This window comes from Macrotis lagotis, chromosome 8 (assembly GCF_037893015.1).
Source record: "Macrotis lagotis isolate mMagLag1 chromosome 8, bilby.v1.9.chrom.fasta, whole genome shotgun sequence".
In the NCBI taxonomy this organism is placed as follows: Eukaryota; Metazoa; Chordata; class Mammalia; order Peramelemorphia; family Peramelidae; genus Macrotis; species Macrotis lagotis.
The window spans coordinates 59,308,331-59,330,467 of NC_133665.1; the positions used below are offsets into that span (position 1 = coordinate 59,308,331).

General features: G+C 41.9%; 1 protein-coding gene across 3 annotated transcripts in view; it reads right to left on the reverse strand.

Annotated features, from left to right (window-relative positions):
* Positions 1-326: 326 nt before the first annotated feature.
* The window catches only part of ZNF598 (zinc finger protein 598, E3 ubiquitin ligase), a 28,854-nt gene continuing 7,043 nt past the window's right edge, over positions 327-22,137 (reverse strand). Inside the window, exons 2-12 of one of the 3 annotated variants that reach the window (XM_074197221.1) lie at positions 19,775-19,887; positions 19,045-19,174; positions 11,523-11,734; positions 10,444-10,661; positions 9,873-9,981; positions 7,792-7,973; positions 6,661-6,745; positions 5,501-6,285; positions 4,201-4,336; positions 2,955-3,099; positions 327-2,844 (exon numbers count right to left, since the gene is read on the reverse strand). In XM_074197221.1, the coding sequence (XP_074053322.1) occupies positions 2,497-2,844; positions 2,955-3,099; positions 4,201-4,336; positions 5,501-6,285; positions 6,661-6,745; positions 7,792-7,973; positions 9,873-9,981; positions 10,444-10,661; positions 11,523-11,734; positions 19,045-19,174; positions 19,775-19,887 (2,463 nt within the window). In that variant the 3' untranslated portion in view covers positions 327-2,496. Of the gene's footprint in view, positions 2,845-2,954; positions 3,100-3,634; positions 3,812-4,200; positions 4,337-5,500; positions 6,286-6,660; positions 6,746-7,791; positions 7,974-9,863; positions 9,982-10,443; positions 10,662-11,522; positions 11,735-19,044; positions 19,175-19,774; positions 19,888-22,137 lie in introns of those variants that run through there. The other 2 variants (XM_074197220.1, XR_012470818.1) reach the window with 2 other exon arrangements.

Below are 22,137 nucleotides of genomic sequence, written 5' to 3' on the forward strand. Positions count from 1 at the left end.
ACAGGATGTCCAAGGCAGGCCCCCTTCCTTTTCTGCTTTCCAGTCCTGTAAACAGTGTACCAGACCATCCTCTCAGGTGGATAGCAGTGCCCCTGGCTCAACTATGTCTCTTCCCCAAAGACAGAGAAGCAAGCAAACATAGAAACTTTCTTGAGAGAGGGTACACAACAGGTTCAAGTGATGAACTTTGTTTACATGAGAATGACTTTATGGGCTAAGCCGCCTCATCACCATCTCAAAGAACCCATTTTTACCTTGAACTTCCACCAACTCTTCCCCACAGTAGGCGGGCTGGTTGGTCACTGGCAAGCAACCAGGGGGTGCTCCCTCCCAGCCCACCCTTCTGGTCTGTTCCCTCTCTGTATATACAGAGTTCATTAAGAGGGACCACTCACTCCTTGCTGGAGCTCAGCAGCCGGACTCTGTTGCATTTAACCCTTCAATTCTGAACTAGTTTTTAATATCAAATGGATACCAAATGTGGTTTGCCCATTTAAGTTTCGCAGATACCTCTCTAAAGGCAGGCTGCTTCCCAAAGCTGCTGTTGTAAGTAAAACTGTACATTGTAGTCTAGGGTGGACTGTGTATGGAACTGTCAGTAAAAAAAATGTTTACAATTTTTGTAAATATATATATATAATATATATATCTTCTGAAAGAACAATCTGTGATTGTGTATTTTCAGTGTCTGTGTTCCAACTGCAACTTATTTTCAATAAAGAGTGCAAATGATTTCACGTGGCCTGGAGAGACAACTGGAATGCATTTTTCAGTAAAACAGCAAGGTGAAGTAACCAAGAGTCCTAGACTATGGTTTTAGCTGTGGCTCTGTTACCAACTTGCTAACCTGATCTTCATTTAGTAGAACTCTAAAATGAGGGGGGTTGGGTTTACAGACATCTAGTTATTCCAGGTAGCAGCAACAAGGTAAGTTCTGAGGTTCTGAGGGGACAGCAGGAGTCCCATTTTTTAGCAATGGTAAGGTATAACAGGGTACTGTAATAACTTTTGTTTTTGCAAGGCAATAGGGTTGAGTGACTTGCCCAAAGTCACAATTATTAAATGTCTGAGACCAGATTTAAACTCAGGGCTGGTGCTCTATCTACTGCGCCACCTAGCTGCCCTTATACTAACTTTCAAGAGAAAAAGACAGAAGACAACCCAATCCCACACCTTGTCTATAGCCAACTGGTCAGGGTCAGATTTGCAAAGGATGGAGCTTGAAATGTCGCTAAGGCCCCTTCCTCACAACAATTTCACAAATGACCATTTTTAGGAGGTGGATGGGGATTATCCATAGTCTGGTCCCAAGGAAGACAAGTTCTCAACTTGCCTATCCCTCAGTAATGATTGTATAGTGGGGTGGACAGTCCTATGTTCTTGGCCAGAAACATTAAAGGAGAATGGGTAAGCAATTGGTCTTCTCCAGCTTATGATGGTCATGAACTGAGAATGCCTGGAAAGAATAGCCAGAAGTCACTAGTTCTGATCAACCAGGCCTTTTCTTTCTAGCACAGACTTTATGACCTGGAAACATATACTCTCCTAGTGAAAAGCAGAGACTAGGACCACCAGGCAAAAATGTGCAGCAGTTTTTAATGTTCCAACTCAACCGCATCAATACATCCAATAATCAGAAAAACGGCTGTTTTTAAATACAAATTAAAATAATCATGACCACTGCTGAGAGAGAAAAAGAGAGACAGAGAGAAAAAAGAGCTTAGAACGATATTCTACATGCTATACTGCAAAATAAATGTATTTGAAGATAAACTGTCTTATTATAAAAGGTCAGAGAGATTTTTCAATCCCGCATTCGGTTAATCCTGTATAGATTATCCCAATTCAAGTAGCACAATTTTTTTTTTTAATTCCTGCTTCCCATTCTGAATGTTCTTTAATCACAAAACTACCAACTGTTTACACACTGAACATAAACCCCACTTCTTTCCTCCAATTTGAGTGAATGCAGGCAGTTCTGGGTCTGCCCCAGCATGGCAACGACACTGGCTTCAACTCCAGGGAAAGGTCCCCGGGTTACAAGAACTATCCCCACCCCACCCCCCACCCCCACCCCCGTCACTGGATAAAAAGTAAAAGAATAAAGAGCAAGATCATCCTCATTCTGGGAGGAAGGCAGTCTTTACTTGGCTCCGGAAGAAACCCAACTGTATTCCTGAAAGGCGGGTGGTGGCGGTGTACTGAGTGGGGCAAGGTAAATCTGGCCGATGACCCCATCTGGCTCTCCCTCCCCTGCCCGACCTGCTAACCACACCAGGTGGCCTGGCCTACTTCTCCTGAGGCATTTGGTGCTCTGGCGTTTTGGTTTCTGCAAAGGGGAGGAAAGTATGTGTAGGGGGTGTGCATTGGCCCTGTGTGAGACTGTCCTGGGGACAGCCAGGCAGCTACACCCCTGGCAGCTGTGGCTTACCAGACCTAACTTCAAAAAAGTGCAAATACAAAGTGTGGAGATTGTTCCGCTGGTCTTGATGAAAGCTAACTGATAATTCTGCTGATGGCTTGCAAGGAGGGGAACTCTTCATCTTCAACGTGCAGGACACTGTGGGTGCCCAGATCATCTTGGGTCAGTACCTGCTGGCAAATGGGGCAGATGCAGCAGTCCAGTTCAGAAGGGGTGCTAGCTGGCCACACATTCTTCTTGTTCTTTCTAGATTTGGGTGCCCCTTGCTTCTCCTGGACCCGGAAATCATTGTGTGCTGACAGCAGCTCCTGCTGCTTGGCTGTGTCAGGCAAGAGAACCAGGAGCTCACTGAAGATTTTCCTGAAGTTTTCCCCAAGGAGTTCCCGGCAGCTCTTATAATACTGTGCTGCAGAAATACGACCCTAAAGTCCAGGAGGGAAAAATACCCCAGCACATATTTTTATTTTGTTCTTAAGTCTACCAGATTGCCCACTTCTTCCTTCTCCAGCCCCCAGTCTCGCTGCTCGCTCACCTGTCGGAATTGCCCTGAATGGCTTTTAAATTTGTTGAATCTGGACTCATCACTCTGAAGGAACTCCTTTATGGACTGGATGAGCTGGATGTTCCTTTGTTGGAAATTTTCAGGTTTCAAATAAGTTCCTTGGCAGGGACCTTGCCTGATACAGAAAGGGAAGAGGGGGAAGGAAGGGAAAGGAGAGAAATGAGAGGAGAAGAGAGAAAAGGAAGAGACAGGGGAGGAAGAGTAAACCATTAACCTCTGCCTATTAACCCTGGCCTCACCCTGGAAAATAAATGAAAAGAATCATTTTTTAAGAGTTGAAAAGACCACCTCTATCTTAAGGAGAAGTTGAGAGGCGCAGAGACACTAGGATTGACTCCCCAAGCTCTCACCCAGTGAGTTCATGGCAAAGCTGGGACTAGAACCCAGGTCTCCTGCTTCCCAGTCCAGGGCTCTTCCCCTTCCATGCCATGGCCCTGCCGAGGGGGCCCTGCTGTGGGGCCCCTGCTCCTCCCAAGGCAGCTGCATCTGTGTCCAGCACATCTGTGTCACAGCCTTCCCCCCCCACAGTGGTCTGGTGACGACTGAGGGCCTGTGTCCTCCTCTACTGGGAGGGAGCGGCTGGTGAGCATTTCACTGCTGAGCATGCGGGAGGGAGGGCCCAGGGGATACTATCAGAAGAGTGACAGCACCTGAGAACACAGCTGCTGCAGCTACTTCTGGGGCATTTCCTTCATCCGAAGGGCGGACCGAGGAGCCAGAAGTAGGAATGTACATCCGGGGCTTCCTCTGAGTCACACAGACCCCACACCAAGAATCACTGAGCAAAATGAAATCGGTCCTCTCCAGGAGAGCTTCCAGCGACAGGGCTGGGGACAGCAACATCCCAAATGAAAAGGTTTAGTGGAAGCTGCGTTCTGACACAGAGTACAAGGCTGTTACAAATGATAGTGAGGGAAAGGAAACAGGACCTGTTGGGTAGAGCTTCTGTGACTTCACCTCCCCAGCCCCTAGGGGTGGGCCAGCCCTGCCTGGATGTCAAGGATAACACTTCAGGGATATTCAGATGTGATAAGTTTCCCCTGGGTGGTGGGCAGGCACAGGACATCTCATGTGTTCCCTGCCCACTCACTCACTCACAGTCACTAAGGTGACCCCATGGTCTCAGTTCCCTACCCACTTCCTCCCTCCCTTCAAACACAGACTCAGCTGAATTTGGTGTGAACAGGTTGGGGCACTCCCAACACCTGTCACTTACTCTTTTATGGAGGTGGTGACGGGTTCGGAGATGCTGTTGGGTGGGATGATGGTAAACCCCGGAGGGGGTTTACTGATGGGTGGCGATAGTCCTGGAGGTGGTGCGGGGCTCTTTAATAGCACCACAGAGTTAAAGCCTAGAAAACCGCAAGAAAAGAGGAAGACAGTATGAAATGTAGCACAGGGACAACTGGGTGGATGGGTGGGGGGACATCTGCCTCCCCCTTCCCTCACCTGCTGCCACCCAACAGGACATGGCAGATTTCTGAGACTGTCAAGTAATAAAGCAGGCAGGAAACACTGAAGCCCAGAGAAAGGTCTCACAGGAGCAATATTACTATTCTTATAAAAAAGCCAACAAATGGTATCATACAGTCACAACAGAGCCTCATAGGTGTTTCTAAACAATAGTTTAGAACTGGTTAAAGTTACCACTAAAGAAGCCATTCTCTCAAAGAATAAGCCCACTTCACTGGTGGCAGGACCCCAGCCTTTTCTGAAGAAGACACTGCTTACTGTCCTGAACATGTCCTCAAAAACACACTATTTTTATTATAGAGCCTGTAACCTATGGGTGGTGTCTGTGTCCTCCTTCTAAAAAGGAAAAACCAAGACTCACACCCAAGTCCATGCTCTCTACTAAAGAGAGACTCTCTACCAAACAGTAAAATCCCAGAGGGACCCCCAACTATTTCTACCCTATGAGTCTTTCTCACTTAGTGAAGGTTTCAAAAGAGGCAGAAAAACTGCACACTCCCCTACCAGAAAAAACTCACTCTCATGCCCAAAGCCCCCACCCCACACAAAGGGATCTCAAATCTCAAATGGAGCACACAACCCTTCTTTTCATGCTGAACTAAAATGGAGAGTTTTGGACCTCACTGGACTTCTATAGCCTGGCAAAATGTTCTCTAGCAACCCATGCATTGGGAAGCCAATGTGGCTGAAGAATCATGGAAGGGGCATCCTCTGACATGCCTGTAGGGCTCCAGGACCATAACTTTAAAGATAGAAGAATAGCATGAGACACCTGGTCTATCTCTTGCTCTTTCAACTAAGGAAACTGTCTCAAGAAGTGGTTCCTGAAGGAATTCTCCATCTAGATAGAACAAACCTGCCATTTTTCTGGGGATACACAAGCTCTGCTATCCAAGTGACAATTACACAGGCACTGACTAATAAATGGTATTTCTTGACCCCCAGACCTTTAGGGCTGATCCAGGATCCTGAAGCCCAGGTCCAGTTCCTCCTTCTCCCTCCCACCTCCTGCCCAGGCGGGACCATTGCCTGCCTGCTGTTACCTGGGGGAGGCTGCATTCGGGGAGGCCCCGCACTGCGGAGAGCTGGGAAATCTTCCTGAGGTAAAGGGCACTGGTTAGTCCCTGGTGGTTTTGTGAGCCCTGGAGGCTCCTTGGGGACACTACCCACATGGGCTGCCTTTTCTGAATGTCCATTCACAATGGCTGCAGGCTTCTCTGACCCGTTAGCTGTGGCCACAGGAGCTGCTCCGTGTTCAGGGCTGGAAGTCTTTTCTCGCCAGGCTGGCTTAGCAGCCATCTCTGGCATTGGTGGCTGTGGTGGGGGTGAAGCCGAGCTCTGCTTCTCAGCTCCCATCTTCTTCTTCTTGTTAACCTTTACAAAAGACTGTGAGGAAGATGCAGCCAGCAAGGAGGAGACATCAAACATGGTGGGTGCATTCCTGAACTCTTGGGTGGTCAGCCCAATGCTATCATCCTCATCATCAGAAACCAGGGCTTTGTTGTTCTTCTTGCTAGCTTTACCACTTCCTTTGGTGACCAAAGACGGTTTCTTTGTGAGCTGGCTGGAAGTAGCCTGGACAGATGCCACTGGCCGAACAACACTCTTACTGGAGCTATTGTTCCAGGCTGAAGTGATACTGGACACAGCTTTGCTGGGCCTCATTTTTGACACCAGGGCTGGAAAGTCCTCTTCTTGGAAGGCTGATGTCTTCTTGGCAGTGACTGTATAGGTAAGTGACATTCCCGAGGAGATATTGGGGGTTGAGGAAGAGGAGAGGCTTGGGAAGTCTTCTTCCTTAAGTTTGACTGAAGCTGGCTGAAGGGAACTGGAGCAGAGTAAGAGAGATGTCACATAACCCACCAAAGCCGCCAGGGAGGGGAGGAAGCTGGGAAACAGCCTGACTGGTTCCAAGAGACCCACTACAAATCCCTTTAATGCAAGGCAGGGGCAGCAGAAATCCCTGGAATGGGATGCCTTTTGAAAAGAGATGTGTGGCTATTTAGAAAAGCCCCTAGGAAGGACCAAAGGAGTCAATCACAACTCCTTTAGAAAACCCATAGGAATCTAGTCTTTAAACAGAGAACCCATGTTTGGACCCTATCCTCCAGCTTCCTGTCAATCAGAAGACCCTTCCAGGAACCAGTCCACCCCTCTATGATCAGTGTCTGAAGAGAGATCAGACTCCAACTGCCCCACATACCTCTGCTGAGATCCCCCTGCTGCCGGGCTAAATGAGACAAAGTCCTCTTGGCTTGCAGGACCATTAGCTGTGGCCTCTTTGAAAGCTAGGATCAAGGACAATGACTTGTAACATGATGGCAAGAGCTGGTCCTATAAAAATTTGTCAAATTGTATGCACTAGTCTTGGGACTGACTCTCATACAACAAGTCTGACTCAGAAAGGTTCATGAAGAACTTATTCTGAACTTTTATTTCTGTTAGAAAGGTTAAATATAATCTAATTTTATATTTCATATTGCAATAGTCTTAAAATATAAAGGATGCCCATACATTGGACTATTTGTGACATCATCATCATCATCATCATCATCATCATCATCAACGTAATAATGTTTGTCCTTCATTCTCAAAGAAAACCATGACATAAAGGAGAAGATGCCATGACAAAGCATGTGAATTGGATTTGAGTGAGGGGGAGCTGTGCTAAGCCATCAGCCTCACTTTCTCCTACAGAACCATCTGGGTCCAGGGATCAGATATGAATCAGGATGACTAGAGATGGTTCTGGATGCGAGGCAATCAGTTAGGTGACTTGCCCAGGGTCACACAGCTAGTTAATGTCAGTTGTTTGAGGCCAAATTAAAACTCTGGTCCTCCTGACTACTCCAAGATCAGTGCTCTATCCACTGCACCACCTAGCTGCCCTGGCTTAATACCACTTCCTCAGAGGAATGTAATTATCCTTAGCTAAGACTTTTTTTTTTTAAGGTTTTTGCAAGGCAAATGGGGTTAAGTGGTTTGCCCAAAGCCACACAGCTAGGTAATTATTAAGTGTCTGAGACTGGATTTGAACCCAGGTACTCCTGACTCCAGGGCCAGTGCTTTATCCACTGCGCCACCTAGCCACCCCTAGCTAAGACTTTTTAAAAAGCCTAAAGTTTCAGCTTCACATAATAGATTTATCATACTGGATCAAGCATCTTGATTGCAATTCATTCAAAATCCATCTCCTGCTACGGAGCAGGAAAGTTATCCCTGTCTGTGGAAAATGTTCCCTAACTAAGGGACAATGCTCTGAGTTCTCTTTTCATTAAGAATCCCAAACAAAGGAGAGTGTGGCAAGACCTGCCTGCTGGCCCCCATTGCTTACCTGGAGCCTCAATGGAAGGCTTGGGGGCTCTCCTTGCACTCCGAGTTTCTTCCAAATCCTTCCCCTCGTCCTTCTTCACTTTGTTGCCATCCTCTTTATCTTCAACCCATTTCTTTTCTTCTTGCCTACGTGCTGCTACTGATGCCCTCACTGCAGCTGCTACATCTCTGTCTTCTTCTTCCCTGAGGTGCCGAAGAAGGAAAAGGAGGATCAGGAAAAGTACCTAAGGTGCCATGAAACACGGGCCTATGTTCTCCAGACAAGGCCTGACCTGTGGCACCATCTGCTGGAAAAAGCTAAAAACTGATTCTAACCAACTTCTCAGGTATACCCAAACAGGAAAGGGAAAGGAACTTGTAGCCATACTTGAAATTAGAGGCCAGACCTTCTTGTGGGTCTGGCTCTACTTTTTCTCTTTGTCTTACTCCATCCTCTAGAAAATGACTCCCCGAGTTGGCAGGTGATAGCCCCTTCTGTGTCTCTACCACTGTCACTAGTCCTTGCCCAGATGCCCCAATAGTTCATGCTAAGACAAAGATGATGTCTTTATCAAAAGGGTTTTTGTAGTCCTTTTGAGATAAAGTATCATCAGTTCCAAATCCAATGAACCTATGAAAAATAGTACAAATATACAGAACCCAAAAGTGCCAAGTCACCAAGGTCTGATTTCTTATCCTAAGACCCCACACTCCATCCTAATGGTCTGTACTTCTCTGAAGCTGCTGTCATGTGGCCATGTGAGAGAACACTATCACCACATGCTTTCCCTAGGTGAGCCAACTTAGCTCCAAGTATCTCCTTCCTTTCAGAGCTGATGACTTTTCTCTTCCCCTCTCAATTCCAGGGTACTGGTGCTTTTATAATCCACTGATGACATGGGGCCAGGCTTTAACCACACTTCAGTGACTTCTCTCTCAACCCCACCCCCACCCCACCAGAGGTATTTAGTTGAAAATTCTCTATGGTGCAAAACTGTACATGTGTTATTAGTCAGACCAAAAAATCTTTCTCACCAATAATAAGGGAAAGGTCATCTGCATAGTCCCTATACAGAAATGGGAAGGAATGATGGTTAACAAAAAGGGATTTCCACTCCCATCCTTCTGAGCATGTCTGTGGTTAACCTGTGAGTGGCGTCATTCTTTTTACCTTTAGGATGTTAGGGAGAGAGAAAGCAGCTGTCTGGATTCTCCTCATAAGTACACAGTCATGGAAGGACTAATGAGGCTCTAAGTTGGAAAAGAGGAGATGCCCAGAACCTTCCTGGTAGGTAAGCCCACAGGTGATCTGCACCAGTATGAACACCAACCTTTCCTGAGAATGATGCACTAAGCAAAGAAAGACTCCTGAAGTAATAACAATGGCTTTGTAGTCAAGAATACTGGGTTCAAGTCCTGACTCCAATGCTTACCAGCTGAATTCCCTTGAGTAAGTCAGTGTCAGCTGTAGAGGGGGAAGGGACTAGACAAGCCCCTGCCCCGGTTCTATAGCTATGATCCTATGGCTTGAATTCAAATCTAGGTCACTTACTGCCTCTGAGACACTGGGCAGTCATTTACTCTCTCTGGGTCTGGGTCTGTTTCTTTGTATGAAAAGTGAGGGGACTGGACTAGAGAGAGGCTTTTGGGATCTCAATCAAATCTCTAATCAAAAATAATCAACTGTCAAAAAGATGTGGTTCTATGGCTAGTGTTTTTGCTTAATTGTTTTTCTTTTATAAATAGGAGGCTTCAGTTGGGGAGAAGGAAATTAGAACTATAAAAGCAAAAAGAAATAGAAACTCATCTATTTGGGAATTTATTAATTGCTACGAATCTATTCACAAAAACCTGTTGTGGGACATGGCCTTGGCCTGGTTGCTAACTTGCTGTTTTGTTAAGTCATCTCACTTCTGTGAGTTTGTTTTCTTATCTATAAAAGGAAGGGCTAGACTCTGTTCTCTACATCCCCAGCATTCTAGAATTCTCTGAGTTTGTACAAGGGGCCTTCTGGAGTCAGAGACTCTCAGCAATCCCCCAGCAGTTCCTGGGCTGCCAAGAGAGGAACTTCAACAGCAAGCAAAAGCCTCCCACCTCTTATACCTCCAGCTTCCTCTGCGGTTCTGCTGAGCTCCACGACCCCCTGGCCTGTTGGCCCGGCTTTGCCTGGTATGTCTGTCCACTTCTTCATAGTCATCTCCACTGATAACACCTAAAAGAAGGCAGAGGGTCTGTCACTCAGTTTTTTTTCCCTATCATGCCTTAGAACAGTCCAACAAGGCTTGTGGGCTTGTTTGCTAGGCCTCCTCTCCACTCCCTCCTTCCCTCAGACATTATGGGGAGAGGCTGGTTCTTTACAACAGCTCCAGGAGGGCAAAGACATGGAACTCATCATCTCCAAGCAGAGACTAGGCTTTGCTATGTTTGCAGCTATGCTCTCCTGCGGTAGGGCTGATAGTTGCAAAAAGCCATGCTGACAGAGAGATGATTACAGTGTTCTTTACAGTTCATTTTAAAGATTTTATGAAGACAGTAAACAAAATCTCATTATCTTCCTATGAACATGGAAATCCAGGTCTTAAAGTAACTATCATACTAGAAAAACACTTGAAATGAAACTCTGCTCCTTCAGCCAGGATCCTCAGAGCAAGGATAGCCCCCACAGCACACTTACCCTCACCCCTCCGAGTGTGCCTCGGGGTATAGCTAAACTGCAGGTCAATCTGCCGGTTCTGCCGGGCTTCTGCCCGGCTCTTGCTGTGGCAGGCAGTCTTATGCGCCTTGTAGTCAATCTCTGTCCGGAAGGCGTGAGTGAACTGCTCAGTGTTGCACCTTCCCTCCTCACAGAGAAAATGCTTCTCACGGAAATGTTCACGAAGGTACTCATAGTCACTGAAGGAAAGTAAAAAATGGGGGTTGATATGATTAATTTATCAATCCCCAAGAGCACAACATTATGGCAACTGGGCAGACCTCCAGCAGTACTTGCAGGAACTTTTCCTATCAATCCCAAAGAGGGAGTTCTACTCAACTTATCCCAAATCAGGTAGGTGCATCAGTATCCATACTGCAAAGAATAAGTTCCCTATCATTATTATTACTTCTTATCTCCAACACATCATGAAGACCTTAAATATTACTGCTATAGACCAGATGCGACTGGCCATATCTACTCTTCTTATCTTCCCCCACTCCTACCCCAAGAAGCACAGAAATATTTTATTAGCATAAGCTCATTATATTCCACAAGACTAACAGAAACAATGCTAAACACAAATCCATGGGCATCTTCAGGAAAACACAATTTTTTCCCTTTTCCCTAATCCTAAAGGCTCATCCTGGAGTCAGTCCAACTGAAGGAATTAAAGGATTTATGTTTCATTCCTAATAATTCTGTTCATAAATCTGACTAGAAAATTCGCTTTAATTTTTTTTACAGTTACAAAAAGAAGCCTCAGCCTTAAGACAATTTATACTCCTAAGAAAAACAAACATCACAGAATTTTGACTTAAAAACATCAGGAAACTAAAATCATCCACCCCGCCAGGGCACATTCTAAATACCAAAACCTAACTTCTACAGGAAAGAGAATACAAGTAATACCAATTCCTCAGAATTTGTCTTTAGCATAGAGCCCTTACACAACTAGTTCATATTTACATTTCTCTTCCTCATCCCCACCCCCAATCCTATCTGTGCTTCTTCAGTCCCTGCTAGGGAATGACTTAAAAGAGGACTGCTTTTTCACCAACCTATAATACTCCTGAGCGCCATCAGAATCACAGAAATGGCAGAAATAGTGGTCTCTCCTCAGGTGTTTCAAGAGCTCATCATTGTCCAAATAACGTTCATCACAAAATTTGCACAGAGGATGTCCCCGGTGGGATGTGTCATCTGGGTCCCCATGGATTCGATGTCGGGCAAGGTCTTTACGGGAATACCATTTACGCTCATAGGTAAAGATCTAGGGAAGAAGAGTGGAGGCACATGAGGACAGAAGGGCAAGGAATGCCTTGCTAAGGAGGAGCCAATCTCTCACTTTCACCACTGATTCTTCAAGCTCTCAGACATTTCTGAAGGCTCTATCTAACTTTCTAATCTCTGCTCAACATAGAATTCAAAAAAAGCTCATGACTGAGTATTAGAGATATACTTTTCTCCAAGAAGGAACCTAAAAATACTGATATATGGAGCCTGGAATGGGTCAGGCCTTGGCAATGTTCATCTATATCAAGGAATTATTTTTTTAATAAATAATTTTTTACCTCAACTGGCATCCCTCAATGAACCAACTCCCCAGCCCAAAAGTAAACTACTACACAATAAATAGTACAATATGTTAAAAAGTTTGGTTTTATAAGCTTCATCAAGGAAGCATGTGCTCAATTCAGAGAGGGATTTTGAATGACAAAGGACTTGCCCACACTTCAGTACTTCAACTAAACTTATGCTAAGTGAACCAGGTGTCATTAGGATTCAGAGACAGCAGTACAGGTAAGACTTCCAGGCAGCAGCATGGGGCTATAGAATACAAAAGATCTGCAGCAGAAACCAAGGAGTCATTCACTATCCAGTAGGTAACCTGTGTTCACAATTTGTCATCACAAATAAGAAATAACCCAGGAAAGGTGGTAGAGAAAGGGCTTTCTTTGGTTCAAATCAGTCTATCTTACCAGAGGGAAGTCTGAAGGCTATTACAATATTCTAGATAAGTTATTAGCAAGGATGGTAAGTATGTGAATGGAGAAGAAAGTGGATACAAGAAATGCTGTGGAAGTAAAACTGAAAGGACCTGGCAAATGACTAGGTATGAGGGAGAAGGAAGAATCCAGAATGACTGAAGTTATGAACCTGGATGACTGGGAGAATAGAAGCATCCTCCAAGGATGCTACGAAAATATACAAGTTGATGAAGACTTTTATTTGGGGCTAGCTGATGTACATCTAGGTGGAGATGTGCAGAACACAGCTGGCAGTTTCCTTTTCTGCAGCTGCATCATGGTTTAGTTCTCTTGTGGAAGTTTCAATTCATGAAAGAGGCAAAGGTGGGGGTCCCTGAAGCCCAAGTCTCTAGGTCCTACTGTCTGCCCTGACCACGAGCACTCATCTTCCTAAGGCCAAGGTGATCTATTTCTGGATCTACCTCTCAATATTCATTTCTTTGGGGAAGGGTGCGCAGAATTTTTCTGTAGCATCCATTCTCATTCTAAAACAATATATTATGGAGCTCAGCTCACCATTACTGCCATAAGACTGTCTCAGTGGTATCTCTGTTTCCCTTTTACTACCAACCCATCCTTCCCCTGTCTTCTGCTCTCACACCCTTCTCTTCCACATACTTTCTATTCTTCTAAAGAAATCACTAGTTCTCTGATAATACCTGTTTTAGGGTACATTTCCAGTTATCCTCTGGGTTCTGCCTTTCCTCTCCGCACTCAAAGAATTCCCACTGTTATCCTCAAAACACAAAAATCACTGATGCACTTTTAGGAGAATACAGGTTTTAGTTTATGGAATATTAATAAAAAATTTTTTTTGTTCCCCCTTCAATTATATATATTTTTCCTCTCCCCACTTTTCTTTCTTGAAATTGAGCCTTGCTCTTTCATTTTACTGGCAATGCAGTGGTCACTGAGAAGCCCAATATTGATTGGCATTTAAGTTTTAGTCTGCTGTTTTTCCTATCTAGGTTGGTTTGACCTGCCTGAGGTAGCCTGGTGTCCTTCCTCTCCCAATGATTCACCATACTGGTGACAGACTCAGTGTATCGTTCAACTGGCTAGAGGCCCACTGCAGCTCAGCTGCTTCTGGTTACTTCTGCAGCAGTGGCTTACACCTGTTCTTAAAGTTAAGCTATAGTACAACAGATGGTCTAGATAACAATCTTGTCAAAGAGGGGCCCCCATCAACCTGGGTATATTCAGAGTGAGCCTCTCTCACTTCAGCTCCTTGGCAAATTGTACCAGTTCTTCTGGGGAAGTGAAATCCTGCTTACCTCTGCTCTCTTTGCTGACTTATATGGTGAGTGAAGCTCCAGGGCATTACCCTCAAAAGAGCTACCTACCCCTAGCCCTCCAAAATCTTCAGGGACCACAATCCTCTGTGTGGGCTCAGGTTCATATAGTAAGGAATCATTGAACTCTGATCTGGCTCTAGTCCCACTGGGTGGACCTTGAGAGCAGGGCCAGTTTCACTTAGTCCAGAACCACTTCCCTTCACTACAATTACTCCCCACCCAATTTCCCAACACACCTTGAGGTATAGAAAAGGTGGGAGCAGGTGTCCAGTTATTTGGAAGGAGGAGAGGCCCTTTTTGATTTTTGTTTCGGTTTTTGCAAGGCAAATTCGGTTAAGTGGCTTGCCCAAGGCCACACAGCTAGGTAATTATTAAGTGTCTGAGACCAGATTTGAACCCAGGTACTACTGACTCCAAGGCCTGTGCTCTATTCACTGTGCCACCTAGCCACCCCTCATTTATTTATTTTTTCAAAGTTCTAATTTTCAAACCAAGAAATAAAACTATAGGCCAATTTTCCTAATGAATATTGATGAAAAAATTTTCAATAAAATACTAGCAAAGCAATCACAGCAATCTATCTATAAACTATGGCTAAGTGAGTGGCATACCAGGAATGAAGAGCTGGTTCAATATTAGGAAAAACCACAAGCATAACCAACTATATTAATAACAAAAATAACAATTATGTGATTCTATCAAGAGGCAGAAAAAGCTTTTGACAAAATACAATTACCTATTCCTACTAAAAACACTAGAAAGCATGGAAATAAATGGAGTCTTTCTTAAAATAAGTACTCTATCTAAAACAAGAACAAGCATTACCTATAGAAGGGAATATAAGCTGGAAGCCTTCCTGATCGCCGCTATTATTCAATATTGTACTAGAAATGCTAGCTATAATCAATAAAACAAGAAAAAGAAACCAAAGGAATAAAAATAGGAAATGAGAAAACAAAATTCACTCTTTGCAAGATGAAATGACGGTATACTTAGAGAAATCAAGTAAAAAAAGTAGCTGAAAAAATTAAAAACTTAAGCAAAGTTGAACATAAAATAAACTCATAAATGATCAGCATCGCTACATATTACTTACAAAACTCAGCAGGAAGAGACAGAAATTCCAATTAAAATAACTGTAGATTTAATACTTGGGAATCTATCTTGTAAAGACAAACCCAAGAACTACATGAACACAAATAAAGACAGATCTAAAAAACTGGATAAACAGCAATTGTTCATGATAGGCCCAGATGATATAACAAAAATTCATCTTGAATTTCAAAATACATAATAAAGCAGTAATGATCAAAACAATCTGGCACTAGCAAACAAATATAGTGGAACAGATTAGATACATAAAACAGTAGTAAATAACCATAGTGATCTAGAGTTTAATAAACCCAAAGAGTCAAATTTTGGGGGGCAAAAATTCCAAAAATTCCCAAAACTGCTGGGAAAACAGGAGAGTGACACAGAAATTAGGCACAGACCAAACATCTCATAATTTATACCAAAATAAGGTTAGAATAGTGTATGACCTAGACATATGTGTGTGTATTTATATATCTATATCTATCTATACACAAAATATCATAATTAGAGAAGCATGGAAAATTTGCCTGTTAGATCTACAGATAAGGGAAGTTTCTTAAAAAAAGAGGATCACAGTAAGTCTAAATGTTTAATTTTGATTACATGAAATTAAAAAGGTCTTACAGAAACAAAACCAATGTAGCCAAAATTAGAAGGAAAGCAGGAAAGTGGGAAAAAATTTTTTACAGCAAGTTTCATTGATAAATGTTCTCGTTTCTCAACAAGAGGAAAAAATAAGTCAAATTTACAAAAATAAGTCATTCCCCAAAGGATAAATGGTCAAAGGTTATGAACAGGTAGAAGAAGAAATCAAATCAATAGTCAGGTGAAAATTTTGATTATTGATTAGAAATTACAAATTAAAACATATCATATCAGATTGTCTAACATAATAGAAAAGGAAAATGATGAAATCTGAAGAGTATATGGAAAAATAGTAGTCATGCACTATTAAAGTTGTGAATTAATCCAACCATTCTGAAGAACAATTTAGGGATATAAAACCACATACTTATTAGTTCAGCAATACCACTAAAAGGTTTTTATTCCAAAGAGATCAAAGAAAAGGAAAAATAAAATTTACCTACAAAAATATTTAGTTCTTTTTGTGTGGTGGCAAAGAATTGAAAATTGAGGGACAGTCATATCAACTGGGGAAATGACAGCTTAAGCTGTGGCATATGAATGTATTTGAATACTACTGGGCTATTAGAAATGATGAGCAAAAAAAGAAAAAGAAAAAAAGAAATGATGAGCAAGCAGATTTCAGAAAAACCTGGAAAGACTTATGTGAATCGATGCAGAACACTCTGTGTGTGTGTGTGTGTGTATAAACAGCAACATTGTGCAATAATCAATGTTGACAGACTTAGATCTATGAAGTCTGAAAGCATATCAAAGCATACTACTTTCACCTTTTTTTCCCTTTCTTGTGGTTTTCCCCTTTGTTCTGATTCTCCTTTCACATGATTAATGCAGAAATATATTATGATTGTACATATATAACCTATATCAGATTGCTTGCTGTCTTAGGGAGGGGAGGAAAACAGAAGGGAGAAAAAATAATTGGGGGGGGGAAGAAATGACAAGGATGGTTTCAGAAAAACCAGGAAAGACTTAGTTGAACTCATGTACAAAGTGAACAGAATCAGAACACTGTACACAGACCAACTATGATAAACTTAGTTTTTTTAGGGTTTTTTTTTTGCAAGGCAAATGGGGCTAAGTGGCTTGCCCAAGGCCACACAGCTAGGTAATTATTAAGTGTCTGAGACCGGATTTGAACCCAGGTGCTCCTGACTCCAGGGCTGGTGTTTTATCCACTGTGCCACCTAGCCACCCCTATGATAAACTTAGTTACTCTGATCAATATTCTGGCAATTTCAAAGAACCGATGATAAAAAAATGCTCTCCATCCCCAGAGATGACAAACTCTGAGGGCAGTTTGAAGCATACTTTTTCACTTTATTTTTTTTGTTTTCAAACAGACTAAAGTAGAAATATGTTTTACATGGCTTCACATGTATAAGTGATATCATTGCTTAATTTCTCAATGGGTGAAGGAGAGAATGCAGTAGGGAGAGAATTTGCAATTCAAAATTAAAGAAAATGTTCAAAATAAATTTTTTAAATGAAAAATGTTCTAATTTCCTTTCTAATAGAATCATTTAAAAGTTTTATTTCTTTTTAAAAACCAACCCAAGTTTCTAGCTTTAGTTTTAGAGAATCTGTAGAATTGACTGTCTTACTCTCCTTTTAGCTGAGTTTGGCTCATACTTCTTTAAAGCAGAAGCTCTTAAAAAGTGGTTTCTTTTGAACTATTGGTTTCTTTTTAATTCTGGGCATTTTATTTTATGCATTTAAAAACTTCATTCTGAGAAAGGGTTCATAGGCTTCACTAGTCAGCTGGAGGGGTTCAGGACATGAAAAAAATGGTCAAGAAGGTTAAACGAAAAAATGCTATTTTTCAAGGGGAAATTCATATATATTTTTCCTTGTTTTTATTAACTTGGAAGCTACATTAATGATAAGCTTTTCTATGGCTTGTTCCCTTTTCAATACACTTATTTTCTTAGCTTCCTTGAATTGGAGAACATAAGAGGTTCAGTTAGGTACTTGCACTATATAATTCAAAGGACTCTTCTTCTTAACCAGCTCTGAATGAAGACATCTCCCATTGAAATCAGCACTATATATACCCCGCCTTCATCCTAAGGCTGGGCAGAGTAGAAGGGGCATGGGTGGGGGGAAGGTACCTCAGGAGGAAGGGTATTATTGTCCTAAACAGACAAACACATCTATCACAGTCCAACAGCTTAAAACACAAACTCCTCGGGCCATCTTCTGTGGCTGCACCCAGAATGCAAGGTGAACTTGGAGGTGGTTCCAACTTCATCTTGTTCTAGCAATTAAGAAACTATTCTTTTGGCATATTTCCTTTTTTTAGGTTGTTGGAGTAAGAGTTATGTTGAAAACAACTACTAGAATGGTACCATGAAAGAATTACTCTGATCAAGACAATTCCAAAGAATCTATACTGAAAAATACTATGTACTCCAGAGAGAGAGAACTGATTTACTCTTAAGACTAAAAAGCATATTTTTTTTCACTGTTTCTTATATTTTTGTCTATTTCCTTTTGCAACTTGGCTAATATGAAAATGTGCTGCACAATCTGACATGTATATTTGACATCATATTGCATGTCTTAAGGGGTCAGTGTCTTTCTTGTCATCTCCCTTTTATATTTATTATAATAATAACAGGGGCTAGCATTTACTTCACACTTTAAAATTTACAAAGTAATGTACACACATGCTATTATTATCTGCATTTGAAAAAAGGAGGAAACTGAAGCAAACAGATTAAGCTTGTATCTGAAAATAGATTCAAACTCAGGTCTTCCTGTCTCCATGAATCTGATGCTAGCACCTATTATTATTATTACAGAAGGTGAGGGCCAACCACTGTGAGACAGTGGATCAGAGAAGAAATAACCATTAATGAAGAGCCTACTATGTTTTAGGAACTAGGAGCCAGGGTTACACAAATAGAAATTAAACAATCCTTGACCTTTAGAAGCTAACATTCCATCCTGGGAAACAAGACATACATATATTATGTACAAGTTTATTTGGGTGGGGAGGGACCAGTAGCCAGAGTGAAAGAGAATGTTTGAGCTGAAGATCTGAAGCAAAATTATAAAGAAAACTATGAATATTTTAATCTAATTTGGATAACTTTTACATAACTTTGATTTCTGAATGTTTCTTCTTGCTCTCATCTACAGAAAAACCAACCCTTGTATTTAAATATATAAAAAGAAACAAAGTAAAAACCAATTCACATACCAACTTATTTCTGTAATAGTTCATACCCATAGAACCCCACTTCTGCAAAGCAAATGGGGAGATGAACATTCTCAGTTCTTTTCCAAGGCCAAGACTGGACATTAAAGTCACAGTTCAAATGTCTACTTGGTGTGAGCTTAGGTAAACCAGCTTCCTCCACAGCAGGCACACTGCCTCAGTCATCTAGAGAGATTTGGGAGGCTGTGCTCCCTTTCACCACCTTTTTGTACATGGGGGAGGGCCTCCCTGGACTTGCTTTCCAGGACATTCTTCTCTGTTCCCTCTTGGCCCAGCCTGCAGTGTCCCGACTCACCTTTAGGTGTTTCACACATAGCTTACAGCAGAAAAGCTCATGTTGCTTCCTCATGTGCTGCTCTAAGTCAACAAAGAGGCTGAAAGGTCGCTGTTCTGGACATAGAGGACATTCATGTTGGAGCAACTTCCTAAAAGGAAAACCAGCACCTGTGTTACTTGCTTGCTAGTTTTATAGATACTAGATAAGAAATGGGGGGGGGGGGGGGGGGGGGAGAAGAGGAAACAGGCTAAGAGGAGGGAAGGGAAAGATGCTTTATACAGGTCATAATATTGGATTGAAGTCAATGGAACTAGAAAAGATCTTAAAGATCATCTAGTCTCCATTTAGAAATGGAGAATCTTCAATTAGGTCTGTGCAGATGGGGTCCTCATTGTGTTCAAGAGTAGAGCTTGGAAATAGCAGTAAATTACATGAGGACATGATTTGGATTTTAGTTAAGTGAGGATAAAATATTTTTAAAAGCCCACTTACTGCTTTACTTAATACAGTTGAAAGAATCAGGAGGCCTGGATTATTTTCCCAATTCTGCCACTGTCACTGGGGCAAGTTATATACCCTCTCAGGATCTCAGTTTTCTCATTGTAGAATGTTAAATGATTTCTCTATCTTACAGGATTACAGGCAAGAGAAAGTGAAAGTAAATGTGCATATGATCTGAAAATTACAAAATACCATAGAACATGAGGAACTTTAGAAATTCTAAAGGAGCAAAGAATTTTCATCTCACCTGTATAAAGCATAAACCTTTCCATCAGCAAAATAGATGTCATATTTTTTCTCATACTGCAACTGGTGAATTGGGATTGTTGCAAATGCTGGTAGCTTCTTCCCAAAGACCACCTGAAAACCACACAACAGCAAGATTACAAAACAAAGTCTTGTATGCTACCCCACAAGTTCTGCTAAAGATGCTCTATGAAGCATGAATTTTAATTTTGAAACCAAATTTAATTCATTATAAGTCAAAGAGAGTGTAATTTAAATCTAACATAGACACCTCCTTATCTAGAGTTCTTCCTATTCCAGACACCAAGCACTGTCTTTGCACCTACCTTGAAACCTATGCTAAGAAATTGGAACAATTTTCTAAGGACTGATGTGAAGAGAATGTTTCAAAATCTATCTCAGATACTTATTAGCTTAGCAACCTAGTAGAAGTAATTTAACTTCTCTGAGCCCTCAAGGGTCCTCCATCTGTAATCACCTAACTAGCATTCATTAAGCATGCCAATGCCAGAAACTGTGTTAAGACATGGAAGATGGACAAAAAATGAAACAATCTCTCTCAAGGAACTTATAAGGGAAGATGATATGTCGTACCAATGTAAATATATGTGTATTCTGTATATTAAAAGAAATGTATACCGAATAATAAAAAGTAATCAAGAGATGAAAGCACTAAAAAGAGAATCAGCAAGAGGTGGTCCTGAAGTGGGGGGAGCAGTGGATGGAGCATAGGCCTGGAATCAGGAGAACCTGAGTCTGACCTCAGACACTTGCTGTATAACCCTGGACTAATCATTTAATCTCATTTGAGAGATAAGGAAGGAAATCTGAAAGATGAGGATTCTAGGAAGAGAAATTGAGAATATATTTCAGGCCTGGGGGAATAGGACAGCCTATGCAAAAGGTAAAAAGGCAGATAAATGTAATGTGGCAGGAGTAGGAAGCAGGCCAGCCCTGGAAGAGAAATATCACCTCATAATGCTAGGGCCACTTTATCAAGGGCTTTAAAAATGACAAATAGAGGAATTTAGATTTGATCCTGGAGACAGTAACAAGTAGGCAACAATGTCTGCTGAATGGGCTGCATGTGAAGAATTAGGATTAGAGTAGGAGATAGTTGATACAGGGAGACCAACTGGAAGAGAACATGAGGACCTGCACTAGCATGGTCATGTGAATCGAGAGAATAGAAAGGATGTAAGAAATATTATGAAAGTAAACACCAGTAAGCCTTGGAAAATGACTGGTTAACAGGAGGGATGGGAATTCAGGGAAGCCTAGAGAGATTTGCATGAACTAATGCTGAGTGAAATGAGCAGAACCAGAAGAACACTGTACACCCTAAGAGCAACATGGGGGTGATGATCAACCTTGATGGACTCGCTCATTCCATCAGTGCAACAATCAGGCACAATTTTGGGGTATCTGTGATGGAGAATACCATCTGTATCCAGAGAAAGAATTGTGGAATTTGAACAAAGACCAAAGACTATTACCTTTAATTTAAAAAAAAATTATGTAATTTTGCTATCTCTTATACTTTATTTTTCTTCCTTAAGGATATGATTTCTCTCTCATCACATTCAACTTAGATCATTGTACACCATGGAAACAATGTAAAGACTAACAGACTACCTTCTGTGGGAGATGGGGGGGGGAGCAAGATTAGGAGGAAAAAAACTGAAAAATTCAAAATAAATAAAATCTTTTATAAAAAAAAAGAAAGAAAATGCGTGGTTAAATGGGGTAAAAAAATGAGTTATGGGTTACAGCAAGGATATAAAACAGGGCAAGGGGAAGGATAACCTTCAAAGAAGGCTAGAAGAGGAGCAGGTTTGAGGACAAAGAAAAGTTCCCTTTTGGACATGATGATATTTGAGATGTTGACAGGACAGCCAGTTCAAAATGTTCAACAAGCAAGTTCACAGACAGGAGCTCAGGAAGAGAAGCTGGGGTGGGGCCTGGAGAGTCACTGATAATTGAACTGATAGGAGTTGAAGTCACTGAGTGAGTGGGTGGTTAAGAGAAGAGTCTAGGATGGAACCTTGAGCCCAGAGATATCAAACAGGGAAATAATGGAAATAGCAGTACTTATGCATCAGAATTGTTATAAGGATTAAACATTAAAATAAGGTGATTATGGATTAATATACCTATGGCTCTTAATAAATCTTAAAAAAAACCTCTAAATCTTAGCTGCAATAGACAAATGAGATACCCCAGAAGGCTTCTGAGCTGGAGAGAGGAGACAGAATGATACATTAACAGGATTAATCTGGTAGCAGTGTAAATTTGTTGAACCCTGGAGTGGATGGAGTGATAGAATAATTTAAAAAGTGAGGGGCAACTAGGTGGCAAAGTGGA